At 51.8% G+C, this 26140-nt stretch overlaps 1 protein-coding gene across 1 annotated transcript in view; it reads right to left on the reverse strand.

Annotated features, from left to right (window-relative positions):
- Nucleotides 1-874: 874 nt before the first annotated feature.
- Nucleotides 875-26140, reverse strand: part of MYH16 (myosin heavy chain 16) — a gene marked incomplete at both ends in the record, with an annotated part of 52506 nt that continues 27240 nt past the window's right edge. The window contains 22 exons of the mRNA XM_079945493.1: nt 875-1075; nt 2112-2312; nt 2846-3016; nt 3923-4048; nt 5001-5204; nt 6373-6565; nt 8796-8899; nt 8992-9128; nt 10259-10475; nt 11520-11652; nt 12947-13143; nt 13518-13645; nt 14906-15023; nt 15907-16152; nt 16442-16528; nt 17197-17253; nt 17703-17793; nt 19130-19275; nt 19496-19582; nt 21990-22094; nt 23112-23339; nt 25003-25176. Coding sequence (XP_079801619.1) covers nt 875-1075; nt 2112-2312; nt 2846-3016; nt 3923-4048; nt 5001-5204; nt 6373-6565; nt 8796-8899; nt 8992-9128; nt 10259-10475; nt 11520-11652; nt 12947-13143; nt 13518-13645; nt 14906-15023; nt 15907-16152; nt 16442-16528; nt 17197-17253; nt 17703-17793; nt 19130-19275; nt 19496-19582; nt 21990-22094; nt 23112-23339; nt 25003-25176 — 3351 coding nt within the window. The remainder of the gene's footprint in view (nt 1076-2111; nt 2313-2845; nt 3017-3922; nt 4049-5000; nt 5205-6372; nt 6566-8795; nt 8900-8991; nt 9129-10258; nt 10476-11519; nt 11653-12946; nt 13144-13517; nt 13646-14905; nt 15024-15906; nt 16153-16441; nt 16529-17196; nt 17254-17702; nt 17794-19129; nt 19276-19495; nt 19583-21989; nt 22095-23111; nt 23340-25002; nt 25177-26140) is intronic.

Consider the following 26140-nt stretch of genomic DNA (forward strand, 5'->3'; position numbering starts at 1 on the left):
TGCTCCTCTCATGGGAAGAGGAGTGGTTTATCCTATACTTGGAAGAAGGAACCAGGAAGGCGGGGATGAACCCCATCTGGTCCCCTTTTGGATCTACCTGCAGGGTCGATGAGCTCTGGTCATTCCTGCCCTTGGAGTAGGGGCTGCTCCCCAGGGAGCAGGGCTGTGGTTGTTCAGTTCTGCAGGTACTTTTAATTCTGGGGTGAAGTACAAGGATGCTCATGGTAGACACCCATGAATTCTCAATCTAGAATTGTATCATAATAAAACTAGCATTGTGACTTTTATGTATTTGTCTCCTGTATTTCTTCTCAATTGGTTCTGGGTTAAGGAAAATAATAAAAGACTATTAAAAAAATTGCCCCTAAAATCCCACTGGCACTCAGTGGTCAAGAAATGGTAGCTGTGATGATGATGATTTCCTTGATGTTAGAAACCTAAATTCAGCCAGCATTGATGAAATCCTCAGGGATGATACTGTGGGGGATATGAAAGATGAATGCACACCACCTATAAGCTTGCAGATGTCCCTAGAGTTCTCCAGTGAAAACAAGCATGTACTGAGCACCTATCTGCCAGGCCTAGTGTGAAGGGGCAGCAGACGCGGAACCTGCCTCCCAAGAGCTTCCACTCAGATGGGGGGAGCATCACGACCACCAGCACCTGTGACACAAGTGGACGGCATCACACCTGAGAGTGCTGAGGGAGTGTTGCGGCTGAAGGGACAGGGGAGGCTTTGGGATCCCCGTTGCATAAGGTCGGGGCATGGCAGACAGGAAGCAGAGAAGTTGGAAAGAGCAAAGCAAGAGCAGGGGAGGTGAACTTGGAGCATAGAGTACACACCTACCGGCTGTGAGCTGGGACACGTGGCACCTCACTCCTCAGAAAGGGTTTTGGAGGTGCCTGTCTTGGACACCTGGATGATCTCCACAGAGGTGATGCCTTTGCCAGCCACGCGGTGTCTGGTGCGCAGCTTGTTCAGGGCGGTCTCCGCCATGCCGGCCCGCTCCTCGGCGTCATCCAGCTCATGTACCGTCTTCCTGTAGCGAGCCAAGGTCTGGTTGGCCTGCTCCTCCTGTGACAAAGGCACAGTGGAAAATGGAACAATGGCTTGTTCTGGCTAAACGTGCATTGTTTTCAGTTCTACATGGACATCTTAAAGAGTCCAGTCTTTCTGTAAGGCTTATTAGGAAACACAGCAGTCCTGGGTCGGGGCATCCTCCAGGTCACCACAGACACCTACCTTCAACGCTTTTAGCTGATTGTTTTTGGCTTTGACATCCATATTTCTAAATAAAATGTGCTCTGTTGCGGCTTCTGTAATGTGTGGTTTTAGGCATTAGCTATTGGTACCCCACCATGGAAGATGTGGATTTGGTGCTTTCTTGAGCCCCTGTCACACATTTCCCACCCCCTCATCTTCCCAAGAGAGTAATAGTGTCATTTTGGTTAGAACCGTATTTCCTGTAAACCTGGCCTTTATTGAGCCTTTTGGGAACAGTGTTAGGTGCGTGGGTGGATGATGGAGTCAACGTGGTGGTCCCAGAACTGGCAGCAAATGACAGCAGAGTCAAATATCTACATCCTGGGTGGGGGATGATGGTGGCGGCAGGTGGGCGTGCGGTCTAGGGTTGAGACTTGAAGCTGCCATTTGCTAACCATGTGAGTTTGACTGAAATAACATAAGTACCCTACTCTGGGCTGTTTCCTCACCTGTGAAATAGATTAAGAGTATCAGCCTTCCTGCCTTGTGTCAAGGGGATCAAAAAAGGAAAGGTCCTGGTGTTTAACCTTCTGACCAGGAGGGAGAGGCCACAAGGGGCAGTGGAAGCAGGACGGAGGCACCCGAGACCTTCCCTGGCTTTAGATCCCACCAAAGTAGGTGTTTTAGTTAGCATGGGTGTTCTCGGGATATTTTCATTTTTTACACGTTCTTATCTCCAGTGTGTCATGTCTAGTCCACTGCCCATGTGACAGCGAGGATGAAGTGCTGTGGACAGGAAGCCATCTTTTGGCCAAGACTTGAGTCCTCTCCTGTGGTTCATTCTAACCAAGGCTGGAAACCTGGGCTGGGAAGGGGGGAGAATTGGGGCCACGTGGTGGGCACCCACCGCCTCCTCGATCTGCCGCTTGTAGACCTTCAGCTTGTTCTGCAGCTTCTCCACCAGCTCCTGCATGCGCTGGTTGGTCTTGTGGTCCTCCTCCGTCTGGAAGACCAGCTCTTTGAGGCGCCGCTCATTCTTCCGCAGCGTCTTGACCGTTTCCACGTGCTGTTTCTGCTCCCCGTCCAGCTCCGTCTCCAGTTCTTTGATCTGGGGGAGGAGGAGAGGAATGCGGCTGGGGGAACGCAGGTTTTTGAACTTCAGAGCTCAGTGGCCTTGGGCAGGGGTGTTGCGGTGTCCACTTCCTGCCCAGAAGTGAGCCCTGCCCAGGAGGGTTGGGTGGGCTCAGCCTTTCACCAGCAGGTGGTCAGATGCCTTGAGCCTCAAGTTTCCTCCTCTGGAAAATGGGGGAGGCAGGGGTGGGACAAGGTGACCGACCCCCTGGGCCCTTCCAGCTCTGACATTCCATGAGGTGAAGATGCAGGCTCGTTTTAAGTAAGTAAGAAGAGAGGAATAGTGTTGGAAACAGAGACTGGGAACAGAGACAGAGGAAGAATGTGGGGAACCACTCTGCTTGGGGGCTAAGGACACTCTGTGGGGAAGGTGACAGGGAGAGGAGGAGGAGAGGAGACCGTTGTAGAAATAGATTAGAGGCCCAGCTCCTCATCAGATGCTTGGCACTTTTGGGCGGAAAAGACCCCCTTCCCATCTCCTTTTTCCCTCTGGTTCAGTGCCGCCCTCACCCTGGCTTCCAGCTTCATGATTGTGCGTTTCCCTCCCTTGAGAGCCAGCTGCTCAGCCTCCTCCATCTTGGCCTGCAAGTCCTTGATGGTGACCTCGTAGTTCTTCTTGATTTTCTCCAGGTGCATGCAGTGGTCCTGCTCTTGCCGGAGTTCCTCGGCCATGCGGGCAGCCTGGGGTGGGGGGGCGGGTGGAAGCACTGGAGCTGGAGCTGGGCTCCCATCCAGGCTCCTAGTGCCTTTGAGAGACGAGGGACCTTGTCTCCCAGCCTCTGGGACACCAAGCGGTGGACAAGAGGACCCTGGCTGACATGCTGCTGGGGTGTGGTAGAGGGGGTGCCCCATGCTCCCACATCCCTCCGAGTGACGGGAGGAGGCAGGCGCCTGTGCTCAGACCCAGGCTGCCCAATCCCATGGACCTGCCAGCCGGCGCTCTCCAGCCAGACTCTGCTGTCTCCTCCATGAGGGGCACAGCACAGAGAGCGGGAAAAACACAGGCCTGAGTAGAAAGTCCAAGGTCTGCACCCAGCGCCAGTCATTTAACCCACTTGTTCTTGTGTAAAATATTCATGGAGGGCTTACAGCGTGCCGGGTACCAGTCTATGATCTCAGAACACAGCACCAAATAAGACCAACAATGTTCCTGAGCTCCTGGCATTTCAGTCAAGCCTAAGGAGCTTGACGATAAAATCTGTATTTCTTCATCTTTAAAGTGGGGCACGTAGCATCCACCACTGAGCACCCAAAGGGATACTAGGGTGAAAACACTTGAAGGCCTCCCTTGCTGACCTCCAGCCCTGAACCCCTGGGCACGGCACCCATCTTCCTTTCACTAACCCTCCCCTTAAGGCTGGTTCAAGGCTCCTCTCCTTGCCAAAATACCTGCCCAGATGAGCCCACTTCAACGGCTCCTTTGGTCTGTGTCCCCAGGCCTCATGCTCTAATCTCTTGGCTTTTCAGAAACCAAAGGAGGCGGCCTTCCCTGCCTAGGGTGGCCTGGTCGCCGGCAGGGGGTCTGGCTGGGGTGGGGGTAGGGTGCCCAGGCCCCTCCCAGCTGCAGCAGGCCGTGCACGCACTTACGTCTGTCATGGCTTTCTTGGCCCTCTCATCGACCGAGCGGAACTCACTGATGAGCTCCTCATGCTCGTTGGAGATGCGCTGGACATCAGACTCCAGCTTACGCTTGACCACAAGGAGGCTTTGGTTCTGGAGGAGGAAACGAAGACATTGCCATGAGCCCAGAGTCTGCACAGCCCTTCCTGTGTCCAGGAAAAGCCACCCTCTCCCAGACCCCCAATCCTGGGCCCCCTGCTTGGGGTGAAGGTCTCTATCCTGCATTCTTCTCTGAGTTTTAGATTAGAATTTGCATCACACGGAGCCTGGGAAGAACATCATTTAGGCCTGGGGTGGGTGGTATCTCTAGTACAATCCTGAACTTGGAGCTGGGAAGACCAGGTTCAAGCCCTAGTGCTTCTGCCTGTGTGTCTCCTTTTTACCCCTGGGATTGGTCTTTTTATCTCTAAAGTGGGGTTGTAATCCCTATAGGTCCCATGTACATTTTTTTCTTTCGGTGAATTCGCATGAGATGGTGAGTAAGGATGAAGCCGTGCTGGTAAAGGACTGCATTGTGAGCGGCGGGAAGCACCTGCATCACCGCTGGGGTCCCTGGTGTTGACCATGGGTGAGCCACTCAACTCTCGGCCACAGTTTTTCATGTGTACCACGAATGTCGGACTTTGGAATATTCTAGATCCCTTCCGGTTCTGAAGTTCTATCTTCAGTACACTGGGCGGGGTGGGGGGATGGGGGGTGGTAACGGTTGTCCTTAAAATTGGCTAAATCATCAGAATTTCATGAGGAGTTTCTAAAAGTTAAATTCCCGTGGGTCCCACTACAGACTCACTGGATCAGAATCTCCAGGGGGGAGTCGTGGGAGTCTGTCTTGAAAAGCTCTGCACTGAAAAATGGTTAAGATGGTACGTTTTATGTTATGGGTTTTTTTGTTTGTTTTCTAACCACAACAGAAAGAAAGCTCTGCAGGTGCATTCTGAGGATCTGCCGAGTGGGCCTTTGAGGGGAGCCCATGAGGTTTGGGCGCCGCCCTGGCCTCACCCCAGCACCCCGAGTGGGAGTCCACATGGCCGGTAGCTGCCCCCACCTGGACGTTGAGCTCGTTGTGCCGCTCGGTGACCTCCACCACCTCCTGCTCCAGCAGCTTGCGGGAGCGCTCGCTGCCCTCCAGGGCCGAGCGCACCTCGTCCATCTCAGTCTGCAGCAGGCTCAGGCGCCGTTCCTGCAGGTTGTACTGTTCCCGCAGCTCCTCATGCTGCCGGGCGTCTTCGTCCATCTGTATCTGCAGGTCCTGGCGGATGAGAGACCCTGGCCTGAGCCCTTCTCCCACGGCCAGGGGTTGCCCAGGCCTGAGGGTGCTATGACCTTCCTGGACCAGGCTCAGCGGGGAGCTGGGGTGAAGGTGGGGAGGTGCAGGCCACAGGGGAAGAGAGTGCAAAGTGCAGCCCTGCCCTGGGGAGTTCAGGGTCTGGTTGATGCAGGGCCCAGGTGTCTGGAGGATCTGTCCAGCCTGGTCAGCATGAGGTCAAGGATTTCCTGATGACGAGGACCTGGTGTTTCCAGCAGGGTCTTCTCAAGGAGGCCTTCCTCAGTGACCTTTGACAATTACACCCTGCCCTGGCTAATTCCCGTCTCCCTTCTCCTGTCTTTCTTGTTCTTTCTCCATAGCACTTCTCACAATTTTTTTTTTTTTTTTTTTTTTTTTGCTGTACGCGGGCCTCTCACTGTTGTGGCCTCTCCCATTGCGGAGCACAGGCTCTGGACGCGCAGGCTTAGCGGCCATGGCTCACGGGCCTAGCTGCTCCGCGGCATGTGGGATCTTCCCGGACCGGGGCACGAACCCGTGTCCCCTGCAACGGCAGGCGGACTCTCAACCACTGCGCCACCAGGGAAGCCCTCTCACCATTTTTAATACTACAATTTTATTTATTTGTTGCTTATTATTTGTCTGCAGGGAAGTTTGTTTGTTTTATCCATTCTTGTACCCCTAGCACCTAATACAGTGCCTGGCCAGGGCAGGGCTCCAGTAAACACATGTTGAATGCGTGGGTCCAGCTATGCATGTGCTACAGACCAGGCTGATGACAGCAAGTGATAAAGCAGGCCTTCAACTCTATTTAAGGTGAGTGGTCGGTATATGGGTGTTTGTTATGTTCTTTATTTTTCTGTGTCTGTAATCATTTCTAATAAGTCAAAAATGATTTTAAAAAGCAAGACAGGCCCAAATTCCTGATTCCCTCCTTCCCTCTTTCCAGTGGTCCAGGATACGGATCTTGGTAGTTGGGGTCTCTCATTTATACAGTCCCCAAGTCTCCTGCTCCCTAGACTGCCAGCCACCCCACGTTCTCGCTCTCGTGCCTTTATCCTGGCTGGACAGGCATGTCATTAGCTCCCAGTGAGCCTGCAGGCTCGGGGATGGCTGGCTTTGTGATTAGTTCTTCCTGCTTCCAGATTGCTACCTTGATTTGCTGTTGCAGCCTTTTCAACGTCTTCACAAGTTCGCTGTTGTTCTTGTTGGCGTGGTCCAGCTGGATTTCCATCTCATTCAGGTCTGTCTCCATCTTCTTCTTGAGCCGAAGTGCCTCTGCCCGGCCCTTGGCCTCCGCCTCCAGGCTGGCCTGCAAGGATTCGATGGCCCTCTGGTGGTTCTTCCTGCAAGTCCAAGCAGAGAAGGCCTTGGCGTACTGGGCCCACTGTTCAGGATGTGCTAAACCTCTCTAGATAAGAAATCTCAGCAATAATGTGGATATGGCCAGCATGCTGTGAGATTAAACTGTATCTCCTCTTAAAGTCTTTAAGTGGGGGAGCATCATGCTTTGGGAAAAGGAATGGAAGGTCGATGTTAACCATGTGTCTTTGTGACCTCAATTCATTTAATATGCAAAACAGCCTGGCAAGGAAACTGAGGCTCCAACATGATGAAAAACACGCCAAAGATCACTCTTTAGTCCACAGTGGAGTCAATTCAAGGCCAGATGCTAAGGTCTCCGCTGTTTGTTTTCATTATAAAATGTGAGCTTTGGCTATACAGGTCAGAATCTCTCTTTTCAAAGGAACAGTTAAGTGACCAAAGAAAAAATAGATAAATTGGACTTCATCAAAATTTAAGACTTTTGTGCTTCAAAGGATATTATCAATAAAGTGAAAAGACAACCCACAGAATGGGAGAAAATTTTTGCAAATCATATATCTGATAAGAGTCTAGTGTCCAGAATAAATAAAGAACTCTTAAAATCAACAATAAAAAGATAAATAACCCAGTTTTTGGGAAAGAACTTGAATGGGCATTTCTCCAAATCAGACATATAGCTGGTCAATAAGCACATAAAAGATGCTCAGCATCATTAGCCATCGTGGAAATGCAATTCACATCCACCAGGATGGCTATAAGCAAATGGCTACTCTAAGTACTTCATATAAATGGAATCATACAGAATTTGTCTTCTTGTGACTGGCTTATTTCACTTAGCATAATGTCCTCAAGTTTCATTCATGTTATAGCATGTGTCAGAATCTCCTTCCTTTTTAAGGCTGAATAATATTCCACTGTATGAATGGACCACATTTTCTGTATCCATTCATCACTGGGCATTTTGGTTGCTTCCCCATTTTTGCTATTATGAATAATGCTGCAATGAACTTGGGTTCACAGATATCTCTTTGAGACCCTGATTTTAATTCTTCTGGGTATATACTCAGAAGTGGAATTGCTGGATCATATGGTAATTCTATTTAAAAAAATTTGAGGAATCTCCATACTGTTTTCCACAGCAGCTGTATCATTATATTACATTCCCACCAACAGTGTACAAGGGTTCCAGTTTCTCCACATCCTTGCCAACACTTGTTATTTTCTGTGTTTTGGATAGTAGCTATCCTAATGGAAGAGAGGTGGTATCTTGTAGTTTTGATTTGTATTTCCCTAATGACTAACGATACTGAGCATCTTTCCATGTACTTGTTGGCCATTTGTATATCTTCTTTGGAGAAATGTCTATTTGAGTCCTTTACCCATTTTTTTAAAAAAAAATATTTTATTGAAGTACAGTTGATTTACAGTGTTGTGTTAATTCTGCTGTACAGCAAAGTGATTCAGTAATACATATATATACATTCTTTTTCATATTCTTTTCCATTATGGTTTATTACAGGATATTGACTATAGTTCCCTGTGCTATACAGTAGGACCTTGTTTATCCCTTCTATATGTTTGCATCTGCTAATATCAAACTCTCAATCCATCTCTCCCCCACCTCCCCTCCCCCTTGGCAACCACAAGTCTGTTACCTATGTCTCTGAGTCTATTTCTGTTTCGTAAATAAGTTCATTTGTATATTTCAGATTCCACATGTAAGTGATATCATGCGGTATTTGTCTTTCGCCTTCTGATTTACTTCACTACCCATTTTTGAATTGGGTTATTATCTCATGGGGTTTTGTGATGAATCACTAAAGTACTATATTTCTTTTTTTTTTGCGGTACACGGGGCTCTCACTGTTGTGGCCCCTCCCGTTGCGGACCACAGGCTCCGGACGCGCAGGCTCAGCGGCCATGGCTCACGGGCCCAGCCGCTCCGCGGCATGTGGGATCTTCCCGGACCGGGGCACGAACCCGCGTCCCCTGCATCGGCAGGCGGACTCTCAACCACTGCGCCACCAGGGAAGCCCCAAAGTACTATATTTCTAAGTGCACACCAGAGAGTGCCATATTAGTATGAGGTACCATCATTATTCCCATTTCACAGATGAGGAAACAGGTTCAGAGAGGCTCACCTAAATTGCCCAAGCTCTCACATGACTGGTATGTGGCAGAGACCCAGGTTTCTGGACTCTGCTCCATCATGCTACCTAGACTCAGTCTCCTGTCCCATCAGCCTCATACCTCGTAGCTTCAAATTCCTCTTCTTTCTCGTGGATTCTCCGGTCAATATCAGCTTTCACCTGAGCCAGTTCCAGCTGAATTCGAATCACCTTGCTCTCTTCAACCTGCCAGAAATATAAACATCAGTCTTCCTGGCCCAGCAGGTGTGTGGTCCCTGGCCAAGGTCCAGCCCCCAGTGTGATGACCACATGGTTACCTCCAGGGAAGACTCAGCTTCCTCCAGGGCCACCTGGAGTTCTTCCTTCTCAATCTCCAATTTTTTCTTCATTTTCTGCAGCTCATGTATACTCCGTCCTCCCTCACCCAGCTGATCAATCAGTTCCTTTATCTCCTCTGAGAAAGGAATATTCTTGTTAACAAGAAGAATATTTTGTTAACAAGAAGCATGAGGACTATCGGCTTCCCGGGGTAATGGCATGTGACACAATTATTCCTCTATCTTTTCTCACCTGCACCAGGAGCTGATAGGGGGTGGTAGGCAGGGACCCTCAGCAGCACCTGATCATAACCCCCCCTCCTCTTTTCCTTCCTCTCCTAGTCCAGTCAACCTATATCTGGTTCAGCTCTTCCTCCCCAATCTTTAACTTGTATTTACTTTATGCCCAAGTCCTTCAGTACTTACACTTCTGAAATTAAGAAAGCAGAGGCCTCAAACAGTTGACTCTCAAGATTATCTCCTGTAAGCAGAGAGCTCCTCTGGGAGTGACTCATAGGACCTTGGGCAGCTTTGGGGACAATCAAGGACCATCTTTTTCTACCCTCCATTGCAGTGATGCTACATCAACCCCCCCGCCCCCACCAGGACTCAAATACAACCCTGGGGAGGAAGCAGGGTGGGGCAGCCCAGATTGAGGAAACCCTGCATTGGCTGAGTTTTCATTTCTGCTGCTCAGCAGAACAGGGACCCCAAAAACAGTTCTTCAAAAATGGAAAAAAGTGACATCTCTTGAACACTGAGTTTGTGTTTAGGAAAACCACAAAAACAAACAATACAAATTTCATGTGGCAAGATTAGATAACCAACACTTTTCAAGCAATATCCAACAGAATGAAATTCCAGCCTGAGACTCCTATATGTAAGAAACACATATGCATACACATATTATTTACATATGGTAGATGGAAGGGCTCAATATCTAAAATCTCCTGAGCCCTTATTTGACTAGCTACTCTACCGAGCGAAGACTTAAAGACATTTTTATCTTATTTTATTATCGCAACAGCCTTACACGGAAGGCAATATTATTTCCCCATTTTACAGATGAGGCACAGAAGAACTAGGTAACTCACCTGCCTGAAGTTATACTGCTGAATGCCCACATGCTTTGACCAAGTGCTCGCCAGCCAGTCAGCAAACACTGATTGTGCACCTACTATGCGCTGGGTGCTCAGACCCATGACGGGGGGGGGGGTCCGGCTGTGTCCTCGTCCCTGCAGGCCCGTCCACCTGCCCCCAGACTCACCCTGCAGGGTCTTGTTCTCCTTCTTCACCGACTCCAGGTGCTCCAGGCACTCCTCGTAGACGGTCTTGATCTTGAAGCTCTCGGTCATGTACATGCGGCACTCCTTCTGGGAGGTGTCCACCTCCACCTGCAGCTCCTCGCACTTCTGCTGCCACTCAGCCAGCATCTTGTCAAAGACCCGCTGCTTCTTGTCCAGGGCTGCGGCCGCGGCGTTGGCCTGGGGTGAGGAGGGGATGGTGTCAGGGGTCTGCCTTTCCTGTGCCTTTCCCCTCCTTCTGCCCCCTCCCTTCCTTCCCTCTACCTCTCCAGTAACTCTGGTGACCCCAGACTTCTTCGAATGGGGATAGAATTCAACATTTGTGGCACAAGCACAGAATAGGGAGTCCAGAAATAATTATGTTTCGGTTCCAAAACATCTACTACTAGACGTGTGACCTTGGGCCGCCCACCTTATCTTCCCAGGTGAGGGTTTTCTCAGGTGTAAAAGGAGGGATCTGGGCCACAACAGCCTTCCCAGATTTATGACGTTCACCTAACTCCCCATAACGTGTTTCTCTATAACATACTAATATATATCATTGCCCAACTCAGAGATGGGTGGGTATTGTTTTTCTTGTGCATCAAAGCTCATTATTCTTAGATATTATTCTCACAGCCCTTCCATCTTTTTCATAACTCCCCGCAACTGTGTATTTGCTGCTGCACAATATTAGACGTTGTAAATTTCTGCTTAATTTCTTCTTTTTTTTTTTCTGCTTAACTTCTTAATTTGGAGGGAGCAAAAACCTTGGGGTTTTAGGACTTTTTCCCCCCAAAGCCTCTCACATGGCTATGACCTTATCTGGACCAAGACTGGGTTGGTGTGTGCCAGTGGAAATCTTATTTAATTTTGCTAAAGACTGGCGAATCAGTCTGAACTAGGGATGCAAACGGGAATATTTAGCCACACAAAGTGTGTGGAACATGGTTTGCAGAAGAGGAAGGGGAACAGGGGCAATAGGTTCCTGGACCTCCCGGGACTGAGTTTTATCCTTGTCACGGACCTATTTAAATAGTGGCTGGTTGAGTTAAGATCTCAGAATCATGAGCATGTTGACACATGTTCAAGCAGTGAACAGTGGGCCTGACTGCAAACCCTGTTCTCCACCCTCTTGGGCCACCTGTTCCTCCTTGCTAACCCATCATGTGACAGTCTCATCCAGCTTCCCGTGGGCTGTTGGACCCAGCAAATGGTCAGCCTTGGAGCATTTGGCCCTCTGACCTTCTCCAAGTCGATGGTGAGGTCCTCAACTTCTGCCTGGAGTCTCTGTTTGTTTTTCTCGAGGGAGGCAGCTCGGGCGTGGGCAGCTTCAGCCGTCTCTTCTGCCTCCTGGAGCCTGGCGGCCAGTTTTCTCCTGTGGATGAGAGCAAGAGAGGCCATCAAGGAAACATAGGCACCCACGGGCAGGGGAGCCCAGCATGGCGCTGAGCTCTGGTGTCACAATGGAAAAGATGCAGATAAAAACGGGGGTGTTTGGCACAGAGCAACCAGTGTCCAGTCATCCATTCCACAAATATTCATTGTTTCTACTCAGTGCCAAGTCCTATTCTAGGCATTAGGGAAACAGCAGTGAATAAAACAGACTAAGATCCCTGCCCTCAAAACTTCTGTTCTAGAGAGGGGACAGAAAACACAACAAAGTGACATAAGCACTATGGGAAAATAAAGCAGGGAGGGGACACATGTGCAAAGGCCAGGACCCTGTGGGTGTCTGGGGAAGAGGTTCCAGGCAGAGAGAGGGGAGGGTTTGAAATTGAGGTTTAGCTCGGAGTGAGAGCCTGGGGTGGGACCAGGCAGCCTCCGTAGCTCTCAATAGAAAATATTAGAAAAGGGCTGGAGGGCAGGAGGTGGAGCTGCAGGAAGGCAGGTGTAGGCTCAGCGAATAAAGAGTGCCAGATAAAGATTGATGTCAGCTGGAAGGCACTGCGCTGATGCTGTCACCACAAATTCCAGTGGATGGAAGGCACCAGTGGCAGGCTGGGGTTCCCTCCCCGCCTGGCACCAGGGGCTCACACGCAGGCCTTCCCTGGGTGCCCTGGCCCACGGGCATCCACGCCAGCCTCTTGTGCAAGAGGGCAGCTCTGAGCCACGTTTATGTGTCCACTCTTGTTTCCTCAGGCCCGTCAAGCAGAGCGTTTGTGTCTCTAGTTTGTGAAGGAAGAAAGCTCAAAGGACTTGAGGGCATTTGCCACAGAGCTGGGGAACTGGCCGAGGGGATACCTCTGCCACGGAGCATGGCCCGTGTCCTCTCAGCATCACTGAGGGGCCTCACCCCAGTCCCACCAGGCCCATGGAAGCTTCCTGAGCACTTCAGAGGCAGAGAAGCCCTGCCTGGAGGCAGATCCCGCCCCCCAACCATCCTGACTTCCCTGCAGGGAGCCTGAGCATTTCTGGGCAGAAGATGTAGGTAAGGAAGCCCTTGAAGAGGGAAGCTGAAAGCAGTGGGGCATGCAGTGCGTGACCTGGTGAGGGCACGAAGTGGGCTCCCTGTCCTGACACTCGTCCCCCCTTTAAGAGGGGCCCCTGAACTGCCCTCTCCTGGGTGTGGCCCTGGCGTCAGCTGTGGCTGTGGTGCTCAGGCCCCCACCTCGCACCCACCCGCCAACCCGCTGGCCTTCCCGGCCCTTCTGGCGCAGGGTGACGCTCACTTGGTCTCCTCCAGCTCCTCGGTCCTCTGGATGGCGTCCGTCTCATACTTGGTCCTCCAGGTGGTCACCTCGGTGTTGAGTTTGGACACAAGGCGCTGCAACTCCGACTTGCCTCCTTGCTCCTCCTCCAGCTGCTCCTTCAGCAGGTCCAGGTCGTGCTTGGTGTTGGCAAGACTCACCACGGCCGTGCTGCGGGACTGCGGTGACCAGACCAGCCTGTCAGGGCCCCCCAGCTCTGTGGCACCCAGGGCCATCACTTAGAGATACACGACGTTGGATCAACAGTACAGCGGGGTAAAGGCAGGGCAGGGGGCGGTGGGGGGAGACACAGGAGTCTACAACCCAAACCACCAGGGTTTAACTTTCCTTGATTTCTTCCAATTACTATCCACAAGGATACGTAATTCCGTTAATTTCATTTAGTCGCACATATAGCGTACTCTGGTTTTGTTGTTAACTCTTTTACTTGCAGTGGAATCAAATATTTTTCATGTTCCTTCTACATCTTCATAACATATGACTTTCTTCAAGGAGGCAGCTCTGTCACCCCCTACCTCACCCCCAAACCAACCTTGGACTCTTCATCCAGCTGCCTCTTGTAATCGTCCACCTGTGATGTCAGGGACGTCTTTATCCTCAGGATCTGATTAAGCCGGCTCTGGGATTCTTCATATTCCCGGCTCAGTTCACTGTTTTCAGCTGGGCGAGAAGGGAACGGAAGAAGCGTTGGGTGGAGAACTAGCTCCCCCGCCAGATCCTAAGCCTTGCTCCCAAAGTGCCCATCAGTATAGTGGCTCGGCCAGCTGAGCTGGAATGGGGAGCAGGGCGACCACCGCATCAGCTGCCCAAATCTAGTGGGCCCAGGAGGGGAGCAAGTGCCCAAGGGTCGCCACCATCCAGGTGATTTGCATGGGATAAGCGGCTTCAGATAGCGAAGCCCCTGGCAGGAGATACAGCAAAGAAGTTTGGAGAAAACAGTCGTTTACTTTGAAAAAAAATGCATTTGTCACGGTCCCAGAACCTACACTCCTGTCATTTGTAGACTGCTCTCCGGAGCCAGAGGCCAGGAGAAGGTGCATGAGCCAGAGAACCAGCAAGGGTTCCCAGTTCTGCCCTGTATCTTCGGTTTTGTGACCATGGGCACGTCACTTCACCTCACTGAGTTTCACTCTTCTTATCCATCAAATGGGGATACTGATTTTAAAAAGTATTCAGAATGTGGAAAGTAAGGCCAAAGGAGGTTGTCTGGTGTCAAACGAGAGTGTTGTCTAACTGGTGTGCCTCAGGAGTGTTAACTTCTCGAAGGAAATGCACCTTTGCTTGACTTAACTGTTGACCCCTCTTTAGAGCCCAGACTCTGCGAAGTCAGACGTTAACTTGCATATTGATGAGTTGCAAATTAGTTTTGACCTAGAGATGCAGAGAATTTCTTCTGGTAGAAAAAACCCCAAATCAAACCTAGAGGTTGCAGTATTATTGCCGCATAGGACATGAACCAGTTTTGCATCTAACTCAGCAGAGTTACTGAAACATTCCTTTCCCGACTGGCTGTGTAAATCTCGGCCCCCTCAGGTGCTTTTCAAAGGCAGTTTTCCCATTTTTCTGGTTCCCTCATTAGTGACACGTGTTCGCTTTACGTTAGTAGGCAGGTCATGTTTGAAAATGTTTGAAAATTGTGTTTTGTCGGTATTACTGCTCCTCCTGCTGATCTCACGAGGTGGCTGAGAGAACTGATAGGAAAATGTTTTGGACAGTGTTCCCTGTTTTACACTGTAAAGACGTTACTTGGAGCACTCAGTGGGAGGAAGAAAATCTTCTCGTCTCGTCACAGGGGATGTGGATTTTCCAAGGTCAAGGAAGCTCTGGGAGGGCACCCAGGTACTCTTTCAGTTTCCTTGAGGATCCCCACTCCTTTCCATGCACTGTTCCTTAGGAAGCTGTGGGGAGGGGAGAGCTCACCTTGGAGGCGGGTCCTGATGGCATTGATTTCCGCCTGGTTCCGCTCCAGCTCAGCCACCTTGGCATTGGCCTCTGATAAGTTATCTTCCAGCTTTCGAACGTGGGCCTCGGCATTCATCTGCTCAGGGAGAACGAACCCAGTGGGGAAATGGGGAGGGCCAGGCCAGGCCCTCCCTGCTTCCCAGCTGCGCTGCCCTAGTGCAGCCTCCCAGGCCACCTACCTCATCCTTCTAGAACATCCCTGTCTCAGAAACCTCCAGTGGCTCACCATTTTCTATCAACGTAAGCCCAGAGCCTTTGGGTTGGCACACAGCCCCTCACTCCCGGGCCCCTGCTGACCTCACTCGATAGGAAAATGCCGGGAGCCAGTTAATTTAAGGAAAAATACCAGCATTAGAGCAGGCGTCTGCAGATAAAACAGGAACTACGAAGATGCCTCGTGAGTGTCTGAAGTTTGGAGACACTAGTTGGCTGGGACCTGGACCCCCAAAGCATCATCCCTGCTCACCTTTGGAGCACCACCCGCCACTTCCCTTGTGTCACAAGAAGACTCTTCCTGTGGCAGGGGCTGGATAAATGCATGTTGAGTGGCTTAATTTTACTTTAATTGTACTTAATTTTCTTTCTTGCCACATATCACTTTTTCATTGCGGCGATGATTGTTTCTCCTACTAAGTCTCCAGCTCCTGGAGGATATAGTCATACTAATGTCATGATGATCCTAATAGCTCACATTTATTGAGCTTTTCTTACGTGCCAGGAACTGTCGTAGCCCTAACAACAGCACTATGAGGTGGGGATTATCATTATTCCCCATTTTACAGATGGGGAAACCGAGGCACAGTTAGGTTGTGCACCTTGGCCGAGGTTATACACACAGCCAGTGGGGTCTGTGACGGGTCCATCTTGGTTCCCTTCACAGCATCTAGAATGGACCTCGGGCCCGTCGGGGGACTCGGGGGATATTATTCGTGAAGGCTCTGCGGGGTGTCCCCCCTCACCTTGGACTTTTGTATGGTCTCCACGCTGGCGTTGAGGTCGTCGATCTCAGCCTTCATGACCTGCTTGTCCTTCTCCAGCTTGGACTTGACCCTCTGCAGGTTCTCCACGTGCTCGGTCAGCTCGGCCATGGAGTCCGTGTGCTTCTTGCGCAGTGTGGAGGCCGCTGCCTCGCTCTGCAGGGCCACCTCCTCCAGCTCCCGCCGCAGCTTCAGCAGCTCGGCCTCCCGCTTGCGGTTCTGCTCGATCTGGGGCGGAGCAGAAGAAGGGCTTGCGGGCTGGCCGGTGCTGGCCTCCCTGGGGCATTCAGTCCAAATCCCAGCTGCGTCCACTGAACCGAGGAGCCCCAGAAGAAAGTGGACTGAACCAGCCCCCTCTTGCCTATTCTTTATCATTGATTGGTTTCTCCTCAAGGGAGCCCCGGGAATTCAGCAGGAACTAACTGGTCCTTATCCCCCTGCTCATCGTCCAGCATTTGTTTCTCCACGCAGGCAGGCAGGCAGGAATCGGGGTTCCTGGACACCCCGAGGATGGTACCTGAGCAGATGTGGCTCCCCCAGCCTCTTCCAGCCTGTCACTGAGGTCTTCGAGGTCTCGGGACAGGTCACTGCGTTGTTTCTCCACCTGGGGGGAGATGGGATGACACTGACCTTGGCCGTCCAAGAACCCCTGTTTCTCTGGTAAGGATTGTGATCACCACGTGGCATCTGTGAGGCCAGGGGCCTGCGCTTGGGGAGCTCTGCACTCTGCCCGTCACCCCCCCCCCCCCCCCCCACTCAGCAGAGGATGCTGTCTGTCCTCTTCCCTGCACTGCGGGGGCCTTAGTGCCCATCCTGCCACCCAGCCCAGCTGGGCTGAAGCTGGAGTTAGGTGTGTTACGATCCATCTCCCTACAGGATCCCTGCCCTCAAGCCTTCCTCCACTCCTGGCTCTTCCTTTCACACCTTCGTACCTGTGCACATAAGTGCTATTTGATTCCCTTTGCCTAGAAACTCCTCCCCACCTCAGCCTGTTGAATGCAGTCTTCCAGTCCCCAGGCTAACATTGCCCACTCTCCTTGGACCGCACAACAAAGAGCATCTGTGCCTCTTACGTCGTCATTAATGGGCACGTGTAGCACAGGGCCTGGCACACAGTAGGTGCTCAAGAAACAACAAGTCCTTTCTAACCGGAACCCCATCCTCCCCCCTACTGGTTTCTCAACAGGAGTTTCTGCTCGTTGTTGGATTGTGGCTTCACTGGGTCCTTTGCCTCAGGAAAGGAGGGAGGAAGCGTAGACGCATCTCACTTACCTTGGCTCTCATTGCCCTCTCAGCCTCCAGCTCTTCCTCCAGCTCCTCGATTCGGGCCTAGCAGGCAAAAAGGCAGACAGAGCGGGGCATTTATCTCTCCTGGGTGAAGTTAGAGACCCACCCACTGGCCTTTTAGAATGAAAATGATGGAAGGCAGCTAAGTGTATGTGGGACGCTGTCAAAAGCAGAGGGAAGCGGGCCACAGAGAGTGTGTGCAATGGTCCTGAGGCAGGAGGGAGGCTGGGGTGTGTGAGACCCCGCAAGGGGCCAGAGGGGCTGAACGGAATGGTGGGGGAACGGTGGGTGACAAGCCAGGGAGGGAGCAGGGGCTATTGTGGAGGGTCCTGTGGCCACTGTGGGGACTTGGAATTTATCCCAGCATGAGGTGGACATCAGTCAGTCTCTGAGGACTCTGTGGCAGCAGCAGATCCGCTGATGTGAGCAAAGGTGCAGGCCAGTGCCTTTCAAAAGAGGATCTGGGTCTCCTCCATCCCGCACAGACAGACCTGGTGTTCCTTTAGTTTCCGCTGCAGCGTGGAATTCAGAGACTTCTCATCCTCATATTTAGAGTTGACAGAATTGATTTCCATATCTCTCCTGCAAGAGAAGGTTTGACCTCCTGAGGAAAAGCTCTGAGGCTAGACCAGCAAGCTGGCACGGGAATGGAGCTGGGGCTGCCGGGGGAGACCTTGACCCTGCTGAGACCCACTCAGCCCTGACCCCTGGCCTTCTCACCCTACAGATGAGTCGCCCTACAGAGCCCCAGGATTTGCTCCACTGGTTTTTCACTCACTCATTCATTCACTTGTGCATTTATTAATTTGCCTTCAATTTATTGAGTCCCTCCTGGTGCCAGACATTGTCTGGGGTTCCAGGGACACATCAGTGAACAAAACGGACAGAAGTCACTGCTCTGGTGCAGCTTACAGTCTAGGGGCTCCAGCATCACACAGATGCTTGGCCTTTTTAGGGAAAACGTTCCTCCAAAAAAAGGCTGTCTCCTGATGTGAGTTCCACGTGTCAAGAGCCACGTGTGAGAGGTAAGATGCCAGAGACCAAGCAGGTGGGGAGGATGGGCAGGGTCACCCGCACCTTCTGGGTGTGCCTCCCAAGAAATGTGCTGAGATGCAGATTTAGCGGCACACGCCCTCTTGGCAGCCTGTGGTGCTTTAGAATTGCCCTAGCAAAATGTGCTTCAAAGATGCATTGTCCAGGGGACTTCCCTGGTGGCACAGTAGCTGAGACTCTGTGCTTCTAATGCAGGCGGCCTGGGTTTGATCCCTGCTGGGGCAACTAGATCCCACATGCATGCTGCAACTAAGAGTTTGCATACCACAACTAAGGAGACCATGTGCCACAACTAAGGAGCCCGCCTGTCACAACTAAGACCTGGCGCAACCATATAATTAAATAAATATTTTTTAAAAAGATGCATTGTCCAAATTCTGCCCCCTAAAAGCTTTCCTTACCTGCCTCCTTATCTCCATCCCTTCAGCCTCTTACTCAGTTCCGGTTTATGCTTGGACTATTGCAGTAGTTGTCTTCCTGCTTTCTCCACTCCACATGTGCTCCATGTTATTACCAGGGTGATATTGCTAACATATCCCCTCAACTCCTTGTGATCTTTGAGAGCCCAATTTTCAGGTTTCTGCAAAGACTCCCTGACCTCTGGGGTGGGTGCATTGCTTAGTACCTGTGTCCTTTCCAGCGCCCAGCAGGCCCTGTGTGAGGCTGGGAACTCCCTGAGAACAGGGAAGCACCTGCCCCTCCCTCCCTAATCCTCCGAGCTGAGCACAGTGCCTGGTACAGAGCAGGTTCAGGGGACATGCACTGATACACATGAAGCCCTCAGCAGAGTGCCTGGCGCCGGGTGCCATCCAGGAAGTGCTAGATATCGCTAACACTGCTACGGGCAAAATGAAAGACTGCGTACTTTTTCACCACCTCCTCGAGATCTAGCTTGGACCGCTCCATCTCATTGAGATTGTCAATGGTCATCTTCAAGTCACTCTCAGCTTTCCGGCGAGCTTTTTCTACTTCCGCCCGGATTTTCTTTTCCTGTTCCCAGTTATCCTCCAGCTGCGGAGACAAAAAATACAAAAGAAAGTAGGGTGTGTGTGTGGGGGGAGGGTTGTCTGAGGCCAGAATGCAACAAAGAACCAGACTGGGTCTGGTTCCTTAGCTGTGGCATCAGAAAGGGCCTCACTTCCCAGTTTCCCAAAATGTATCTGAGATCCCTGTGACCTGGGACAGACCTGACTGTCGAGCTATAGAATCAGACCCAACGACGGGGCATTACCTCATGGATCTGGGTGCTAAGCTTGCTGTTGTTCTTGGTCAGATGGTTCACCTTGTCCTCCTCGGCTTGCAGGTCATCAAGCGTTTTCTGGAAGGAAAGATACACGTGTGTGTCCTGTGAGGCAGGCGGGAGCAGCTGAACAGATCTGGTTCTCTGCCATCACTTCCGAGCTGAGTTGATGATGTCAGTGATCAGTTACAGAGCACCTGCTCCTGGGTGGTGGGTGAGGCCACGGCACACTGATCACCCGTCAGCCACAGGTGGGCCCCTAGGGGTCTGTTGGGGGCTCTGGTTCTCCACGGGGCATATAGGAAATTTGGGGGGTGTGGTGCTTTTGGTTGTCACAATGATTGGGGGCCTCACTGGTACTTTGTGGGTGCTTCCAGGGACACTGGACATCTGGCCTTGCTCTGGATAATGGGTGCCATGAAGAATAATTCTGCATTTCACACATTTGCTGTCGCATTCAGCCATTCACGTAAGTAAACAACTATTTATACTTTTCTGAACCTAGAACCTAGTACCTCTTCGCACATAACACAACATTTTTTTCATTTAGTATACACTACAATTTTAAAGAATGATCTACCATGGAAACTAAGAGAAGATTTACTTCTTGTTGTTAAAATCTCCCTGAGAATTATTGACTGTTTTGTAAAATTGCATCACTGGTAGCAACCGCACTTGGCTACCTGAGTCACCAACACACCCTCGGGTGCCCGCCTACAGCCTTCAAAGACGGGCTTGGGCAGGCAGCCCTCCTAGATCTGCCTGAGCTTTTACACTTTGACAGCCCCATTATTTATTATAAATTACGTTCATTCATTTCTCCTTTTATATGGAAGGGCACTCTATTGATTTTTCTGAAGTTATATATTAGTTACATTATTATAATTTTCAATTCAGGATAGTAAGAGGGCGTTCCAAAATACAGTTGATCCTCATTATCCGTGAATTATCTATTTGCCGGTTTACCTACTCGCTAAAATTTATTTGTAATCCCCAAATCAATACTCATGGTGCTTTCGTGGTCATTCGTGGACATGCAAAGCGGGGCATGTTCCCAGCTGAGGTCGGATAAATGATGCTCTGTCTCCTTGGTTCGTCTCAGACTGCAAACATGTGTGCTTTTCCCAGTCTATGTAGTGCCACGTTTTCTACATGTCAGTGCTCTTTGTTGGTGATTTCACTGCTTACAGTGGCGCGAAGCACGGTTCTGCAGTGCTGTCTGGCATTCCTGACGCAAGAAGGCTGTGATGTGCCTTGCAGAGAAAATCTATGTGTTGGATGAGCATCATTCAGGCCTGAGATACAGGGGCTGTTGACCATGAGTTCAATGTATCAACAATATGTACTGGGGCTTCCCTGGTGGTGCAGTGGTTGAGAGTCCGCCTGCCGATACAGGGGACACAGGTTCGTACCCCGGTCCGGGAAGATCCCACATGCCGCGGAGTGGCTGGGCCTGTGAGCCATGGCCGCTGAGCCTGCGCCTCCGAAGCTTGTGCTCCAGAACGGGAGAGGCCACAGCAGTGAGAGGCCCGCGTACCACCAAAAAAAAAACACAAAAAAACCCCAAAACCCAAAAAACAATATGTACTAAATAAGGTGTTTTTCAACAGAAATACACATAAAACAAGATAATGTATCGATCACCATCATATGTATGATGTATTGAGGGGTTGACAAAAACGCTGTGACTAGAGGCTTGCAGGAAGATAACCTTGTATTTCCCCGAGAGCAAAGGTTCAGTATTTGCTAATTCAATGACTCTATAGAACATCGCTACCCCGAATAATGAGAACTGAGCATATTTGCTATAACAGGGGGTTCTGGGTTTGATACGATGGAGAGTCACAGTCTAAGGGGAGGTGTTTCCAGAGGCGACAGAGAAATGTGCTCGGGGGACATATTGTAGATTCATGATGTCAGCAAACACAGGGATGAGGGTCCACTGTCTAGTTCTGGGCTTCAATTTGCTCCTGGCACCTGTGTCTAGGTTAGGAGGTGCTCCATGCCATGGTCAGCACTGGTGGGTGGTCAGAGTTGGCTCCACACTCAGGAGCAACTGAAACAGTCGGGTGGGCTCCCCATGACCTCAGGAACTCAGGCCTGTTGTTGCCGCAACGAATCAGGGTTCCCTGGTGCTTTAGAGCTCATGGCGCACTTCCATACGCCCACTTCATCCTTATGACTCTGGGAGCATCCCTCCCACTGTGCCTGGACCATTCTGACGCATGCCTGCTGACCCCTTTCACTCTGAAACCTGTCCTAGTTTGGGTGATAAATGATATGTTCACCCCACTTAACAACAAACCTGGAAGGAAGGTAGCAAGTGACTGTGTCCACTTCACTGATGAAGGCATTGTGTTGTAGGGAGACACTGTGACTTCCCCAAGGGCCCCAGCTGATGGGCGGCAAAGCCGGGATTCGAATGAGGGTCTCCCGTCTCCGAGCTCCATTTGCTCCGCCAAGAGGAGAAGTGGCCGGTGCCTACCTGCTGCAGCTCCTCCAGGGCCCTCTTCTCCTTCTGGAGCTTGGCGATAGAGTCTTCTCGAAGCGAGAGGTCCCCAGTCAGGGTGCGGACCTTATGATCCAGGGCCTGGAGATGGGGCGGCAGGGGAGAGCCTGGACTTTAAGGCTGGGAACACCCTCAGGGGGAGAAGGGGAGGAGAGTACTTGCCCCGAGAGAGGGTTCTCAGCTTGGCTGTTCCCCAGAGCCACCTGGGAGCCTAAGAGACACCAATGCCCAGGGCACAGCCCAGCCAACCAAGTCAGAATCTTGGGGGTGAGGGGACAGAGAGAACACCGTCAGGCCTTGGCTACTCAGAGCCTGGTCCTTGGACGGCAGCCGTGCCTTCGCCGGGGACTGTGTTGGAAATATAGCCCCTGGGCCCCGCAGGACCTGCTGGCCCAGAGCCTGCGTCTTATTGAGGTCCCTGTGGTTCGAGTGCACATCAAAGCTGCAGACGCCCCGGCTTAGGCAGCATCCACCTCCCCCTGCTCGGGGACCCCACCCACTGTGAGATAGGAAGGGGGCCTGGGACCAAGGGCGAGCCAGACGGTACCAGGAGTCAGGGAGCCACTTGGAAGGGCAGCAGCTGCTTGTTTGGGCAGAAATCCAGCAGCTAAAGGTGACCCCACCTTACAATATGGTTGCTTCCTCTGGGAAGGGGGAGGGGTGGACATGGTGCTGCAGAAGGATGTTCTGTGAGGGGCCCCAGGGATGCTGAGGCTGAGTGGGCAGAAGGCCAGGCAGACGCCCAGGAATCCCAGGCACGAGGAGAACCAGCCAGGCCTGGGCGTCCCCACGAGGGGAACAGCTCTCAGCCCCCTGAGTAAGCTGCTCTGCCCAAACAATGGACGTGTGCTCTGTCTGCTCTATCCGACATCGTAGCACTTGCTGCGAGCGGCTACTGAGCCCTCCATACGCGGCCAGGTTGACTGAGGAACGACATTTGAAATTGTAATGAATTAAGTTAAAATAGCTGCATGTGGCTGGTGGCTCGGGTCCCGGGCAGCATTGCTATATGGGCTCTGGGTGTGGCCCCTGCAGGGCAGCGGGCTGGGGGTTCCCTGGCCCTGGGAGGAGCAGGGTCTGGCCCAGGGGCCTCCCCACCTGCTTCTCCTTCTCCGTCTTGGCCAGCGTGGTCTCCAGGCCCTCGAGGTCCCGCTTGAGGTCACTGAGCTCCCCCTCCAGCTTGCGCTTGGTGGCGCTCAGCGAGGCCGATGTCCCCTCCTCCTCCTCCAGCCTCTCCCGCATGTCAGAGATCTGGCTCTCCAGCTCCATCTTGGTCTTCATCATCTGGGTCAGGCGCTCCTCCGCATCTATCAGGTTCTCTTGCTCCTGGTGGAAGAAAGAGAGTATTGGTCAAGGGCAGGGGCCGGGCACCTGCAGGGGAACGTGCTGACGGATAGGCCTCGGGCTGATGGGCCCCCAACAAACGTGTCCTGGGGGCTGGACAGGGGCTGGCTATCTCTGAGCTTCTTGGTGACGAAGCCTCGTCCAGGAGTGTGGTCCCCAGACCAGCAGCAGCAGCATCACCTGTGAGCCGGTTAGAATGCAAAATCTCAGTCCCCACCTGTGACCTGTTCATCTGAATCTGCTTTTTAATGAGACCCCAGGTGATCAGATTCACCTTAAGGCATTAGCAGTGGCCTAGGAGAAGCCCGGGCCACTCAGGCAGGACGCCTCTGTCCATTCAGGCTCTGCTGTCTCATCCACTGATCCCATGTGGGCCTGTGCTTGCATCTGCCAACGTGGAGGGGCACGTCCACCCAAATAACTCCCAGCATTGATTTAGCACTTCCGTGTTAACAAACCATTTCCCGTCCCTGGTTTCTCCTTATAACAACACTGAGAAGCAAGCCAGACAGGTATCATCTATAAGCTAGGGTTCAGAGATGAGGGAACCGATATGCAGAGAGGATGGAGTTGTCAAAAGTCACACAGGCAGTAAATGTCAGAGGAGGGGCAAGCGGAGTGTCCACTGGGGTCTCCCTGAGATGGGGTCAGTGGTGTGAGACAACAACTGCCCATGGAGTCAGAAGACCAGACCAGCTAGATGACTTTTGGTTCGTGGCATAGATTTACTGAAATTCATTCTCTGCAAAATAAGGGAAATGATCATCGTGAGGCATAAAGGGATGGAGCACATCGTGGCGCTTCTGTAAACGGAAGATTCTTTGATCCTTGTATTCACGCTCGGCCTCAGCCTCCCCAAACATAAAATGAGGGTCCTAGCCTGAGCAACTTCTCAGGGGGGTGGAAAGGATGGGAGAAAAGATGTCAGAGACAGCTTGGGGAAAATGGATAGCTAATGCAAGTGCTGGCACGCTCTCGGCGAGGAGACGTGGCTGTGACAGAGCAGGAATGACCAAGATGGGGCTGGACCCCTCCCAGTTGTGGGTCTTCTACTGACCGGCTTGTGACCTTGATCAAATCTCTAAAGGTCGGTCAAGTGGAGTTTCCTACCCTGAAGATACACATGAAAATCGGGCGTCTTATGAGGTGGTTGTGAAGCTCGAATCAGAGAAGGAAGGACCCTTGTAAACCAGAAGGGTCACGGCAGTGAACCTGCTCATCGTATTGGGAGTCAGGCTCCCCACAGAAACTAGGTCATATGTTCTCCCCTCTGTGTTTGCACTTGATGGGCGAGGAAGAGGAAGCAGAGAAAAGAGGGCAAGTTCCCTAGGTCCCCAGGGAGCCAGGCTCACCCCAGAGGTGCTCCTCCCACCGTCTCGTGGCCCCCCTGCCTGGACGATGCCCCAGGCCCAGCATGTACTGTATGTGTGTGCGCTCAGCCTGCTGCTGTGGGCGAACAGGAATTTGATGGAGACTTTTTGGTAGTTGGGTCCAGGATGACATGGCAATGAGAGAAAGAGAAGGCTGGGAATTCCCCAGCGTCTGGAAGGACACAGCTTCTTAGAAGGCCACTCTCCCTCCTTCTGTGGGTCTGACTCTTGCCAAGGCCCCCAGCTCCTGCCGCTGCCCCCAGGGCCCCACATACTGCCTGCAGCTGGATGGTGAGGTCATTCTTCTCCTGGCTGAGCGTGGCCATCTTCTCCTCCAGATCCTTGATCTTGTCTAGCAGCTCCTGCGTCTTGGCCGCGGCGTTCCTCAGCTCCTCCTCCTTGGCCTTCATCTCCTCCTCTTGCCGAGCCACATTCAGGAGTGGCTTGACCTGGGTGGCGAACAACACTGCAGAGTGTCAGGGAGATGGGCTTTGCCAGGGGACTAGGTGTGGGCTGCTTTGCCTTCAGCCAGGAATAGTCGCTCCTCTTCTGCACCCACAGCACCTGTCTGGACCTCTCTGTGCATTTGGCACTTCTCATCCTACAAGAGTGCCTGGGTCCATTGCGTCCTCTGCCCTGCTAGACCACGAGCCCTGCCCTCTGCCCCTCCCCATCTCCCTCCTGCCCTCGGTGTCTCTACAGCACCAAGCAGAGCAGGCAGGACAGGCCCTCGGGATATTTCCTGATCTATGGATACATTATTCGGGAGTGCAAACCCATAGATTTGGGAGAAGGAATGGCCTCTCTTTGAAGATGACAGATAAACCTGTCATTGCCAGCCTGGTCTATGGGGATCTGGGATATTGCAGTGCAAAATTTGCATAAAAAGGTGATAGTGGGCTTCCCTGGTGGCGCAGTGGTTGAGAGTCCGCCTGCCGATGCAAGGGACACGGGTTCGTGCCCCGGTCTGGGAGGATCCCACATGCCGTGGAGCGGCTGGGTCCGTGAGCCATGGCCGCTGAGCCTGCGCGTCCGGAGCCTGTGCTCCGCAACGGGAGAGGCCACAACAGTGAGAGGCCCGCGAACCGCAAAAAAAAAAAAAAATGTGATAGTAAGTATCACTTGCAACTGTGTTACACTTTTTATCCAGTGAAAGCCTCCCCCAAGGTGTTTTTTTCCATTGATTCAGCTTATCTGACTTAGTTAAATAAGGTTAGAGCTCACTTAACACGCTAAGAGTAAAGGATTTTAACTTAATTTTATGTTTTCACTTATTGGAACAGGATCTTGCTCCGCTATGTTTAATTGGTGAAGTTTTACTTTCTGGTAAAGAGCAGAGAAGTTTCTAGGCTCTGTCTCCTTGTCATCTGTGGTCACTTATATCTGGCTTGGAAGGAATCTTAAAGGCTGTTG

This window comes from Stenella coeruleoalba (genome assembly GCF_951394435.1).
Source record: "Stenella coeruleoalba genome assembly, chromosome: 15".
NCBI classification, from domain to species: Eukaryota; Metazoa; Chordata; class Mammalia; order Artiodactyla; family Delphinidae; genus Stenella; species Stenella coeruleoalba.